Source organism: Apteryx rowi, unplaced genomic scaffold (genome assembly GCF_003343035.1).
Source record: "Apteryx rowi isolate R43461 unplaced genomic scaffold, aptRow1 scaffold_83, whole genome shotgun sequence".
Classification (NCBI taxonomy): Eukaryota; Metazoa; Chordata; class Aves; order Apterygiformes; family Apterygidae; genus Apteryx; species Apteryx rowi.
In genome coordinates, this window is record NW_020451127.1 from 90,590 (window position 1) to 104,161 (window position 13,572).

Below are 13,572 nucleotides of genomic sequence, written 5' to 3' on the forward strand. Positions count from 1 at the left end.
CCAGCCAGTGACCTGAGCACTCTGCTCCTCATCATGGTCTCCGTTATCTCCTGCTCGTTGAGGTTGCGTATCCGCGTGTTTAATTTATTACCTTTTCGGCTTCTTGTCTTTTAAGCTAAGTCACCACAGACCAGATATCCTTAAAGATGCTACGCAATTCGGGTGCTCATGTGGTGTCAACATGGTAGGGCTGCCGGCGCTATGGAGGAAATATCACAATTCCTGGCAATGCTGCACAACCAAAAGGGGTCTGGGAGGATGGGGAGGTCTCTACACGGGCAGGAATACAGTGTGCTTCACCAGGCAGAACGAGGACCAAGTGTCTGGGTGACAGCAGGGCTCCGGCTGAATAGGGGTCAGCTGCGGCTGGACATGGAGAAAAGGGCAGGACGGGGACCGATGGTTTCGGATACGCTCCTCGTGTCGCCGGCCAGGCCTCGTGCGGAGTCCTGCGCCCGGCTGCAGCCGCAGTCGCTCCAGGAAAGAGGATGCGACTGGAGAGCGCCCAGGGCAGAACATGAGCAGCTGGACAGGGGGAGAGGCTGCTGCTGAGCAGGAGGGACTGGATTTCTGTGCGACTCCCTCTGGGATTAGCCCGATTTCTCGGTAMTGACGTTTGCCCTTGCTGTAATGCTGTGGATGTCCAAATACCACGCCTGGTTCTCCCATTCCCCTCCGCACCACAGCAAAACAGGTCAACAAGCAAAACGGGAGTCAAGCAATTACTCAGCAACTACTTTTCCCTCTGCAGCTGTGGTTTATCCATCATCCCTGTTGCTTTCTTACCGATACCCAGCTGCCTTCTTCCTGGCTATGAAGTGCCACCCCCTCGGACTCGCTATGTGCGCTTCACCGGCCGTGGTGTGCGGTGGCACGGGGAYAGGAAGAGGGCCAGGCACTGCCATCACCAGCAGCAGGTCTCCCAGGTAAAGCCCGCGCGTGCCGGGCCTGGCACCGTTGTTCCACTTGTGTCTTTGTTGCATGCACAAAATGCCCTTGTCTCTTATATCCTTACGTTCCTACCAGAGCACAAGTGCTGCCATACCCCTCTCTATCCTTCCTGAGCACAGGAGAGCAGAGGAAGGGATTGACTTTTCCCTTCATGGGGAAAGGCTGCTGCACTGACACGGAGGGCAAAGCTGCAGGTTCTGCGTCTCCTCTTCCTTCGCAGAAGCCTTCGCGTAGCTCGGGTGCAAAAGGGCCCAGTGAGTCTAGCGAGAGAGGAGTGAGCCACAGTAGAGTCGGGGTGCCACAGCGGCACTGTGAACATTGCAGGTGCTGTGTTTTTGGCTGCTTGGGGTTCTTGCATGAACAAACAGGGCTGGTCTGAGAGGTGGTTGTCAGTGTGCTGACCCTAGACTTTAACTTGACATCAAAATGGCCATGCAGAAAGTAACTGCAAGAGCCATCTGCTTGGCTCCAGCCTCTCCTAGCCTGGGCACTGCACAGCAGGAAGGAGGAGAAAGGAGTGGGGGGTAAGAGGGACCGGGGGGCCGAGGAACGATTTACAACTTGCTTTTGAGACTATTTGCATGAAACATCATTTGGGCTCTCCATGGTCAGGTGGGCTGTTGGGCTGCAGTGGGGCTAGGGCCCTGCCACGCTGTTGGTATGGGGGTCAGGAGACCATCCAGGCTTCTGGTGTGGTTGTTCTCCCAACCCACTTCCACGAATTCATCGGTTTGTGGGAATTTGTCTTCTGTCTCCGTTCCTACTTTTTGAACTCTGCTCCTGGTCAGCCTCCACCTCAATGTCTCCTTCCCAGGCACACACCTGCCTCTGGTGACCCAGCTGGGCTGGTCCGCAGGGAAGGACATGGTGATGCCTGGAAACACACCATTGTGCAGTTGCTGATGTGAGGGACACGTTGCTGGGTGGCTCCTTAAGTGCCTCGGAGAACAGAGCTCTCCAGGGAGCGACCAGGAGCCCTGGGAAGTGGTGCTGTGCCTTCACCAACACAACTGCAAGAGCAGAGTGCAAAGTCCAGGCTGATGCATTACGGATACCAGCGGARCAGGTGGTCCAGGACTGCAGGTCCTGTGTCCGGACAACACTGGTGTACAAGCGTGGGGGGGAGCTACAAATGCAAATGGTTGAGTTAGTGGTAAAACCTGTTGAAGAGATGAGAAAGCAGTCCAAAGAAATGGTGCAGCACGTGAAGGAGAAACAAAAAGAGATAAACAAGGAAAGTAAGGCAAAGCTGGATACTCCAGATGGCAACGCCGACAAAACATTTTCCCATGGCATAAGCGTTGCTGCAAAAGTGGCAGGAGCGCAGAGAGCCCCTAAGGACAGACTGGGAGAGATCCAGGGAGAAGCTGAAAATGCCAGGGAGTGAGCAGCACCATTTGTTACCATCATGATGGTACTGCGGTGTTTCTGGGGACATGGCTGGCTATGAGGAGAGGCTGGAGTTGAAAGGGATGGATTGGATTTCTGTGCGACTCCCTCTGGGATTAGCCTCATTTCTCAGTAATGACGTTTGCCCTTGCTGTAATCCTGTGGACGTCCAAACACCACGCCTGGTTCTCCCATTCCCCTCCGCACCCCAGCAAAACAGGTCAACAAACAGGAGTTAAGCAATTGCTCAGCAACTACTTTTCCCTCTGCAGCTGTGGTTTATCTATCTCCGTTGCTTTCTTACCGCTACCCAGCCGCCTTCTTCCTAGCTGGGAGAGCTTCTTCCTAGCTCTGCATAGTGGCCCAGAAGGCTGTTGCTCACGCTATTTGCACGCCGGGCAGGTGATCGGTGTGATGTGGTCCGGCAGACACCACCACAGAAGGCAGTGCTGTGCCAGCCTGCAGAGCCGCTCCTGCAGGGTAAAGCCCGGCGAGGCGACTCAGGGAAGTGTCAAAAAGAGGGCTGTCACCTGGCAGGTGGTTTCCTGGCATTCCTGGAATTCCTGTTGAGGAACTGCTGTTGGCCAAGCGCTGCTTTGGGTATTTACTAGCAAGGCGGAAAGGTAAAGGCACCACAGTTCAGCAAATGTTGCCAAGGCAGGTGGTGGTGGGAGCAGCCTGGCTGGGCAGACCGCTTGTCCCCTTGGGTACGCTGGGCTCAGGCAGAGCTGAGCCCGAGCATGGTCGGGCGCGTTGCCTCTGCTGCATGGGACAGCACTGACAGACGGTCCCATTCCCCAGAGGGATGTGGAGAGGTAGGGTGGCAGCGGCAGGGGGGTGACGCACAGCTGGCAGCGTGCAGGAGAACAGACCAGCTCGGGACATTTTTGTGGAGGGGGGAAAGAGACTTGAGCAGTGCCCGAGACTTGTCTTGCACTCAGCAGCAGCCTGGGGCTCTTGCAGGGTGATTTATTTCAGCCAAGCCGATCTCTGCTTCCCTGTGCCCACAGCAAGTTTTCTTATCTGCAATGCCTAGAACTCACGGCATTTACGGGAAAAGCCTGTTTACTGGACTGTTATCATAGGGCTTGCACTCGAAGCGTGTTTCCAGATGAGTCCTGCTGGATTTCCCATTGGCTGGCAGGGACCCTGCATTTGGGAAGACGGTGAACTCCTAGCTCCAGGCCAGCTCATGCGGGTTTCATGTGCACGGCAGTTTCATTTCTGTAAACTAGGAATAGCCATAAAATTCTTGCAGATCAGCACAACGTTCTCTAGAACAGAGGTTATCGGCAAAGCGCCAGGTTACAAGTTTCTGCTGATCCCAGTTGAGGAGAGAGGGGGCCCCTCTGGCGCAGAGCGGGCGAAGGATGGGCATGACGGCTGCTGGGASTTCCCGCTGGCTGGCAGGGATCCTCTGCACGCCCGTCACAGGCGCAGACGGCGCGGGGCCCGGGAGGCACGGCTGGAGAGGGTCGGTGCCCGCTCCCCAGGCGGGCTGCGTTGTGACGACGGCGTGCGCGCCGCGGCGGTGCCGATGCCCCGCTGTTGGCCCGCGCCTTTGCGGGACAGCGTCGCTGCGGGGGTCTCGATCAGCTTGGGCTGGGGCCGTGGCTGGGACCAGCGTCTTTTCCGTAACTGCAGGGATCAGCTGTTGCACCGTCCTAACAGGGCAACAACCCAAGGAACCATCCATCGTGCTGCCTGCTGCCGCGTGCAGCGTCAGGACAGCCCCAGCACGCTGAAGCCACAGCCTGCAGCACTAGCCTGGGGCTCTTGCAGGGCAATTCGTTGCAGCCAGGGTTATCCATGCCCCCCCTTGGCTGCCCTGGGCCTCGTTGTCTGCAAAGCCCTGGGCTCAGCAGTCATGGGAAAAGCCCGCTTACCTCACCTTGCCCGATACGTCCCGTTGTGCACGCTGGTGAGCGAGCTCACAGCCGGGGTCTCCATCGCAGCCGGTGGCACAAGTGCTGGCACGGCTGGGTGGGAGGGAGCTGGCGATGCTGAGGAYCGGGGGCTAAAGCTGCAGGTCTCATCATGAGGCCTCACATGGGGGTATTAGCAGCACACTATGGAACACGTCTATGCTGGAGCACCTGTCACGCTTACCGTGCTCCTGGGGAGGTGCAGAGCTTTGGTGGTACAAATTAATGTTTTGAAGCAGCTGAAAGGCGTACGGGTGATGTGAACAGAAACGAGATGGCCAGAGGTGGTTCGCAAACCAGGATGCTTGCGTCTTACACAAGCCAGCTGCAAAGCACTTGAGCAGAAGTGAGGCGAGCAYGCCAGAGGTGGATCTCCAATGGCAGGTGGATCTGGTGGGTATGCAAGGATTTTCCAAGCATAATGATGGCGTCACGCACCTTTACAGCAATAGACATATTATCCAAACAAGCGTGGGCCATGCATCTAAAAGACAAGATGTGTTCTGAAATAGCCAGGACTTTTACAACCAGTTTTAGCAGAGGGGACACCTCAGAAATTACAGACCAACGGGAGGAAAGAATTTTTTAAAGCAGCCTTTGAGCAAGCTGTTAAAACAACATACYGTTCACCGCTTCATTACTAATGACATAGCAAAAGCCTCCTTCACAGGGCAKTTTAACAGGATGCTAAAATCCAAGAAGTGGAGGCACTTTATAGTACACGATTACTTTTGCTGCATGGACATCTTACTGGAGCTTACAGAGAGCTGTRAGTACAGCTCCCACAGGCTTTCTGTGCCAGACCTGCGGACACAAACCCTTCGGACTCTCCAAAGGGCTGGAAACTCTTTATGAGGGACTGGTTGAAAGAGAATGAAAGTGCACCGCTGCTCAGGGAGGGAGACCACATGAGGGTGTCCAGAACAAGAGAGAGRTGCGAGRAATCTGTGGATAATGATGCTGCTAGCAGCAATGGTGCCAGGAACCATTCCAACTTCATACATTGTGTTACTACCTTTGTGGCCCCGTACGTGRATGGTGAACCAACCCAGGAAAGCGCCTGCAATGCAATTTTGAGAATGGCTGCTGTGTGAGGGAACGTACACGGCGTGAATGGACAGTTGGTGGCCATGTGAGAGATTAAACCCTGCTGGTTGAGAGGGGAGAGCTCACCCATGGCTACACCCTGCTGACTTTGACCTGTCTCCAGACCAGGAATGTGCTGGAGAAAAGAAGGCTCAGGGGGATCTTCTCAGCATGCATCAACATCTGATGGAAGCAGTAGAGAAGATGGATCAGTGACAGGACAAGAGGCGATAGGCACAAACTGAAACACAGGAGATTCCRTGAAACCTAAGGAAAAGCTTTTTTATTGAGCGGGCAGTTGAACACTGGAACAGGTTGCCCAGAGAGGTTGTGGAGTCTCCATCCTTGCAGAGATTTGAGACCTGACTGGCCACGGCCCTGAGCAACCTGCTCTATGGTGGACCAGATGGGCTCCAGAGGCTCCTGCCAACCTCAACCCCTCTGTGGTTCTGTGATTTGGTATTAGCCCCTAATAAGGAAAATAAGGAAAACCACAGCGATAATGACGAGAATTATCCCAGCAACCAGGAGAATGGTCCTGTATGTCACAGACCTGGGTCGCTTCCTCATTTACCTGGCTGCTTTGTACTGCTGCATGTGATATTTCACAGCAATGACAAGGAGAATTATCCCACCAACCAGGAGAATGGTCTTGTATGGCACAGACCTGGGTCGCTTCCTCATTTCCCTGGCTGCTTTGTGCTGCTGCATGTGATATTTCACTCTCTCCTCAGTTAATGATGAATGCTTCTCATACATCTCATTGCTGAAGCACCTGCCTCCATTCTCCTGCACCATGCTGCAGACCATCCCCATCAGCTCAGCAACCTGCTCATCCCGTTTGGCACCTGTGGCCCTGTTATTGAAACCGCAGTACCTGTTTCCACACCTCCTAATCAAGTCCTGGAGAGCCCTGTTGTCCGAATATCGCACGTAATCATGCAGCGATCCCCCCATCAAATCTTCCACCCGGGTGAATAAGACGATTGTGTGCCTCAGAACACCAGCTCCAAAAATCTCCTGCATTCTCTGCACCACCTGCTTGTCCTCCTCAGTGAACCGACCCAGCTGTGTCACCAGCACCAGCGCATGGGGCCCTGGCTGGGACAGCTTGATGCAATGAATAATTTCTCTGTACAGCTCGTCGCTGACAGGTGTTGGATCAAAAATATTGGCTGTGTCAACCACCGTGATGTCCCCGCCATCGTGGTGCCTTTGTGCTTTTGCACAGCTTACGGTGACTGGCTTTGTCGCAAGCTTGGACGTGAAGACTTGTTCTCCAAGCAGGGTGTTTCCCGTGGCGCTTTTCCCGCCGCCAGTCTTCCCAACTAGGAGCAGTCTCATCTCCGAGCAGCTGCTCCTGCGAGCACGGGAACACGCTGGACGGCCAGAGCCGCGCTGCACAAACGAAAGCACATATGGACGACTTCTGTTAATGCCATGATGCTGCTTGGGACGACTTTATGGGCTGAGGGCCCCACACTAAGCAATGAACGTTCGGCACCGCCGCTTCATCGCAGCGCCTTGGCCACTAGCATTTCCCTCGCGAGCTTTGTGCACGCAGGAGCTCAGCAGCGACAARCAAGCACACTCGCTACGCTCTTCTTAGGACAAGTCAGGCACACGTGARCTCCCTTCCTCCTTATAAAATCTTCCCAGCCAGGATAAACCACTGCACATCTCCCTCCCCTGCCCCTCCACCCTGGTACCTTCGCGCTGCCTCGCCGGCGTCAGCTCTCCGGCCAGAGCGGCTCAGTGCTCTGCTCGCTGCCAAGGCAGATCTTCTTCCCCTCCCAGCTGCAGAGCACGTTGCTTCTGCAGTCTCCTCTCCAGCAGAGCAGTGCGTGTTGCRGGCTGCGGTGACTTTTGCTGTCCGTGAGAGCAAGGCTTGCCCGGAGCTTGGAGCCCCCCCTAAGCGAGGCAGGCAGGGAGCTGCGGGGGCTGGCAGGGACCGTTTCCTCGCTGAGCAGCTCGGATGCACCTGGAAGCGCGCGCGTGTGCCGGCCGGCAGCGGCAGCGCGAGCTGGAGCCTTTTTGCAAAGTTCTCACGCGGGRGACGTGGCTAGCGCGCAGCCTGTTTGCAGCGCTGGCTCCTCCCRCGGGGACGGGCAGCACATCCAATGCCTGCACCGCCTGGGGCTCATATGGATATATCAAAATACGGAATATCAAAAAAATACGGAATATCAAAAAGAAMCTGGTCAGAGAGTATTGGACTCCGACACCATCGTTTGCCCACTCTGCACCAGGGGGACCCACGTGCTAGCAGTCGGTCTCTGGTAACCCAGGCAAGGGTCCATGACAGAGTCAAGCATCCTCCCAAGGGCATGGGGAATTTCCAGCCCCAGGAGCTTTAGGGCATCCTTAGGGAAACTGCTTGATTAACCCTGTGCTGATCTACGACCCTTTCAGGGGCTCATTGCACTTCAAAGCACAGGCAAGATTGCTAACAGCAGCACTCAGAGCTGCAGGACASTAAAAGACTGCAGGCTTCCAGTATTGGCCTTTCTGTGACATAAAAAAGAGTTTCATCTTCCTACATCCCTCCAAGGTCCAAAGAACTTGAGGTTTTGACTGGGGCAAGGAASTGCATCCTTGCCTCCAATGCTTTTCCTCCCACTGTGGCCTCCATCAAGACAGAGGGCTGCACAGGTGAGACCAGACTGACTTTCTGAGTCCAGCTGAGCCTTCAGGTCTGTAGCRATGGGGCAGGTCTGGGGACAAGCCCACAGGTCAGTCTGCAGTTGGGGTCCAGATCAGCAGGGCCCACGGCCAGGCACAGCCACGGCCACGGCTGAACGAGAGACCAGCACACCTACAGCATAGCTCATGCAAAGACTGAAGGCCCAAGCCCGGGCTTAAATGGAGCTCCTAGGCCCACGAGCAGAGGCAGTGGGTGGGTGGAGGCCCCAGGTGAGGCTGTTCAGGGACATCAACATCTATCAGCGCGGTCAGGGCCCTGACAGGCTGTGTTGCCAAGTGTGCGCAAAGAGGCGGATGCTGTGTTAAACAGGGATGACGTGTTACTATTATTAAGCGTTACTCACTATTTTGTGTTATAGCATCAAACGCTTTGTAAAAGGTTTGATACTGTGTCGTATCAACAGCGCRCAGTGAAGCTAGGGGCTCCTTGCTGCAGCGTGCTGCGGATGCACAGACTTCCCTTGGATTCCARAAGTGACGGTTTCATTCTTAATAAAACCTTCATTTTGTGGCTTTCCTTTCTACTAACACAGTTGCTGGAATTTCTCACGTGTTTCTTCTCACACATCTAGCTGCTCTGGGAGCCCAGCCACGGTCAAGGCTTCTGTGGTGCAGGGAGGAAGAGGAGGGCCGAGAAACATGTGTCTGGAGCTCCGGCAGGGAAGGGCCTCCCTGCTGCAGAGCTGGAGCAGGCACTGAGGAAGAGCAAGGGCTTTCTGAGGCRGTCTCCCTCCCCAGCTCTGCCGCCCCRCTCRCTGGTGAGGTCCTGCACGGYGAGTCCCACRGGCAGCTCTGCCTAGCTGSTGCTGYTTCCGAGACGAACTGCAGGAAGCCTCCGTGCAGTCCCCTGCCCACCCTCACGCTCTCGGCTCAGAGCGCAGCTCACGACTCACATCAGACCCACCAGCCTGGGGAGAGCCTGAGTTTCCCCCTAACCCCCTAACCCCCACCTCCTCAAAGAGGTGTTTCAGCACAACAGGCTGGAGCGCATGGACTGACACTTCTCAGGACAGCGAGGTTCAGCGTTTATTGAGAGCTCCTTTAGGCCCAACAGTTACATACAATTACCCAATTAGAGCACTGCCCAGCAAAGGCAGGGATTGCACAGCAAGCGACATGAATCCTTGGCACCTGCTAGACCTGCTGTCCCTCCCAGACCCTGGAGAGGTCATTACAGCCTTGGCTGTCCACAGGGATTTCAGACCTGTGCACGGGTGCCCTTGAGATGCACAACTGCAGGCAAGCCTGTGCACATATTTCTGGACACCTCCCAGATCCCAGGTTTCCATTCACTTTAGCTTGTCCGTGTCCTGAGACCTGGTGAGGGGAATATCATTGCAACGGTGCTGAAAGCCAGCCGACACAGTGCTCTGCCAGCGAGCAAACATCTCCAGTTCCCCAACACAACAGCTGGTCACAGAGCAAGGCGAACGTGCAGACAGAGAGCAGCAGAGGAAAACTGCGTTTCATCTTACACTTGTTGCGCTCCTGGAGCCAACGAGGAAATGAGTCACAAAGCTCACAGGAAAGTGTCCGTGTAGGACTTTGAGGGTGACAGAAAGTAACATTATGAAAGGAAGGAGAAACTGTCAGCTTCAGAGGGCAGTGAGAAAGGCACAACAAAGAAGACGTTTCCTGTCTAACAGAATCCTTATCAGCTAAAGTATAGKACAAAACCTTCCAAAGAATGTCCGTACATCTTCCTCCAGCATTTCTCGCGTGTAGCACGGATTGTCACGGTTAGTTTTTACCATGGTATCAATCATATTAATCAGCGTTGAAATCTGCTTATCCCTTGCCTCTCCTTTTGCTATGTTGCTGAAAGCAATGTACCGGCCTCCGCACTTTGCTGCCAGCCCCCTGAGATGATCACTGTCTTCTACAAAATTCTTGATATCTTCTGGCTTCTCAAGCTCTTCTCCTCGAGTGAATAAGAGGATTGTGTACCTCTCTGCTTCAGTACGCAGAATCTTTGCTATGTACTTAGCTACTTTCACCTCTTCCTCACTGACTCGGCCCAGTTGCATCACCAGAAGAATAGCATGGACCCCTGAGAAGAGGTAGCGAACAGCATCTTTAATCTTTGTGGCTACCTCTTCATTAGTTTTCTTGGTGTCAAAAAGGCCAGGAGTGTCGATAACAACAACTTTTCTTCCCTTGAAACTTCCTTCAGCTTTGCTGTAATCCTTCGTTACAGCATACGGTGCTACTTTGGAAGTGAAAGCTGACCGACCAAGGATGGTGTTTCCCGTCGCACTTTTCCCAYTGCCAGTTTTCCCCAAGAGCAGGATTCTCAGTTCAGGCCCTGGGGGAGCAATCAGAGACATGTGTCTAAGCCCCACAGCCCATTGCTGTCTTATTTTAAGAAACTGCCAGAGCCACCCCAACCTTCAGCAACCACCACCCTGATCAGTCAGCAGCCATCAATATMGAGGCAAGATCCTCCATCAGCAAAAAGACTACGACTCGATGAAGGCTCAGGTGATGGTTAGCRTTTTCCAGCAAAAAAGTATTTTTAAATTAAGGTACGCACATTGTTTTTTAGACATAATGCTATTGCACACTTAASGGACTACAGTATAGTGTAAACATGACTTTTATATGCAGTGGGAAACCAAAAAAYGTGYGTGACTYGCTTYWYTGCGGTAGTCTGGAACCRAACCTGCACTATCTCTGAGGTAGRCCTGYATTAGAGGTGGGAAGGTGTGAGGCAATCTCAGGTCATGCTTGAGCCCATGCTGTCCCCCAAAACATCATCCCATGTCCTGAAGTTTTCCTCTTTGCATGTGAATTGCACAAAGGTGGAAAACAGAGTTATAAATGCAAACCTGGCTTTACATTTACCAGCAATGCACCTGAATGAATTCAAAGAGAAGCAGAGTCRGCCCTTGGCTTGCTGAGATCACCAGGTAAAAAGCTCACCTGGCGGCAACCTATTTTCTGCCATAATGAGTCCGGTTAGGTGGAAAGCCTGGAAGAAGAGAGAGAGCTTTTAAGTGGGATTTGCAAAAACTTCCCTTGTTTCGGTTCCTGTGGTAACAAAGATGACAAAAACAACCACTGGGGAGTCTAGTCAGCAATATGCTAGAATGAGCTTTGACTTCAAAGCTGCCAAGTTGTGTGCCCACACGCCAAAATACAGTGGCTCGATTCTGGAAGCCATCAAGTAGCTGCACCTGCAGTAATACCGAGCACTAGAAAATGCTCACATTTCCCATGTGGAAACACTGCAAATGCTGAGGTCCATCTAGTGGCAGCTTCTTGAAGGCAGAGCTTGTGGCAATCAGGTTACCAGGGGACCCAAGAAGGGGCTGGGTGGGGCAGAGGAGGGAAGAAGATGCTGCAGCCCTTAAACGYAATCCCCCACAGAACCAGGGCTGGAACATGGCACAGCTGGGACTCCCCAGTCCTCCATTGCTGTCAGCCAGTCCTGGTCCTGCTGTGACAGGGGTAAAGAGGAGCTCTGCAGTGCACAGACAGGTTTGTCAGGGCAACAGAAGCAAAGAACTGCAGCCTAGCTCCCAGAGCAGAAGAAATGGGAGGGCCTGGATTCTTTCCACTGCTTCTTTTATAACCAGCTGATGCTGCAAAACCATCCCCACCTGGAGAGATCTCCATGACCCATGTGAGCCATGCCTGAAAAATAACTGGGAAACCTGGTGGAGTTCTGGGTCTCTCCAAGTAGCAGTGTTCATACACACATCAAGATCCTGATACAAAACAGAGCTTAGGTGCCCGAACATGATACACCAGCTGCATTTGGCAGCATGACCCTCTTGCCCAGATATTCCTTCTGAGCCTCCATGGTGCTTATCCCCACTGATCCAAACATTTCCAGGCACCCACTTGTGTGAGCAGAACTGCCCTGCACAACCTGTCCCTAGCACAACCTAAGCACCTGTTAAGCCAGAACCCAGAGGGTGTAACCCCCTCTCTCTGTGAGCCCTGCTGTAAGACTATCTCCACCCCTCAGGGTTTACCTGCCTGTGTACCAAGGATTCAAGGTGTAGCTATGATACAGCCCTTCTTTGTAACTTGGCTCAGACTGCTAAGAGCTTTGAGAAAGTCTGTAGAGAGATGAGGAAGGTAAAACTTAGAGACAGAGGCAGGGCTCTTAAGACAGGATCTTTGGTAGCTCAAACATTCAAGAAGAAAAACACCATCATAGGAAGATATAAAGTCCTATTTAAAAAAAAAAAAAAAAAAAAAAAAACAGGAAGGCTAACAAGGCTGGTTGTTCAGGTCAGGGACTAGTCAAGAATCACCATGCCAAGACGGCAGCGTCAGCAATGCCAATGGAGCTGGAGGCAGGCAGCAACTCAGTGACGCTGAGGATCCGTTCCGGGTTGCTGCCCAGGCTGACCCTTCCCCCTCCTTACTGATGCCTGCCTGGCCACCACAGACTGTCTTGATCCCTTCTCAGGGATCATGGTATGCATATGAATGCGGAGCCTAACAGCTTGTTAWTTGTAGCTATCTTTTGCACGCGTTAGTCAGTAAAAAATTGCTTTATGCTTTTAAGTTGTACATATCCTCCTTGCAGAGTCTTTCTGCATCCAGTTTAAGGTGTCCAAAGAAAGCAGCTCCAAACAGGGGCTGCAACAAGGAGGCAGGTGACCCTGAGAGCTCCAACGCTGAGTATTTCAGTTTGGATATTCCAGGAGGGGAATTCAGAGCAGAGCAAACACCACCAGCAGCCCTGACCCCAGCAGAAGGCAGCCAAACAAACCAGGAGCCTTCGCACCTTCTGTACAGGAGCCCAAGCCTTAGGGATTAACCTCCACAGGCTAAACCAGGCCGTCTAAGGGGTTCCCCGGCAAAGCCCTGGAGCCTGGTGCCGCCATGGCAACGCGCACCCCCCCCCTCACCCCTCCCAGCAGACACCACGCGGCCGGCCAGCCAATAGCAGCGCCACAACATACGTCAGGCGGCTCAGGGCGGTGCACAACATGGCCGCGCCCACACCCCCTCCGGTCACGTGTGATGCGCCCCGCGGGGGGGAGGGCCCCGCCCCCTAGGAGCGCAGGCTCGGGTCACGTGGTTCCGGTCACACAGTGCTGACTGAGTTCCGGGGGGCGGGGCTCCAACCGGAAGCGCATGGCRGAGCGCGGCGGGGAGAAGATACCCGTGCGGGAAGCGTGCCGCGGCTTCCGGAGTAGCGCCTCACGCGGCCTACTTCCGGCGCGGAGCCYGAGGCGGCCGGAAGCCGGGGCTCGAAGCCCCGTGCCGCTGCCGTGACGGAGGGCGGCCCCCGTTCCCCCCTTCAGGGCCTTCCCTGCGCCGCCCGGGGGCCATGGCGGGACGGGCACAGGTAGGAGCCGGCTCTCAATCCCCCCTGGCAAATGCGGCGGGGCGGGGGGACGGYGCAGCACAAACAACCCCCCGCACACGCACACAGGCACGAAGACCCCAGACAGCCCACAAGGCTGCACGGCCCCTCGCACCGCATGTCACCCCTCTCTGCGTTACACCCCCCCCAACCCCTCATCACCCTGATCTGTGGTATTGGGCCCCCCCC

General features: G+C 54.4%; 2 protein-coding genes across 3 annotated transcripts in view; one reads left to right on the forward strand and one right to left on the reverse strand.

Moving 5' to 3' along the window:
* Positions 1–5,635: 5,635 nt before the first annotated feature.
* Positions 5,636–12,766, reverse strand: LOC112977389 (GTPase IMAP family member 8-like). The gene is made up of 5 exons (XM_026089713.1): positions 12,320–12,766; positions 10,977–11,025; positions 9,714–10,359; positions 5,926–6,810; positions 5,636–5,820 (listed from the first exon to the last, which is right to left on the reverse strand). Exons 1-5 carry the CDS (start codon positions 12,320–12,322, stop codon positions 5,814–5,816), a joined length of 1,590 nt encoding a protein of 529 aa, XP_025945498.1. The 5' UTR covers positions 12,323–12,766; the 3' UTR covers positions 5,636–5,813.
* A 351-nt stretch (positions 12,767–13,117) lies between these two features.
* The window catches only part of LOC112977409, a 7,729-nt gene continuing 7,274 nt past the window's right edge, over positions 13,118–13,572 (forward strand). For both annotated transcript variants that reach the window (XM_026089749.1, XM_026089750.1), the window contains exon 1: positions 13,118–13,365. In XM_026089749.1, the coding sequence (XP_025945534.1) occupies positions 13,348–13,365 (18 nt within the window). In that variant the 5' untranslated portion in view covers positions 13,118–13,347. The remainder of the gene's footprint in view (positions 13,366–13,572) is intronic.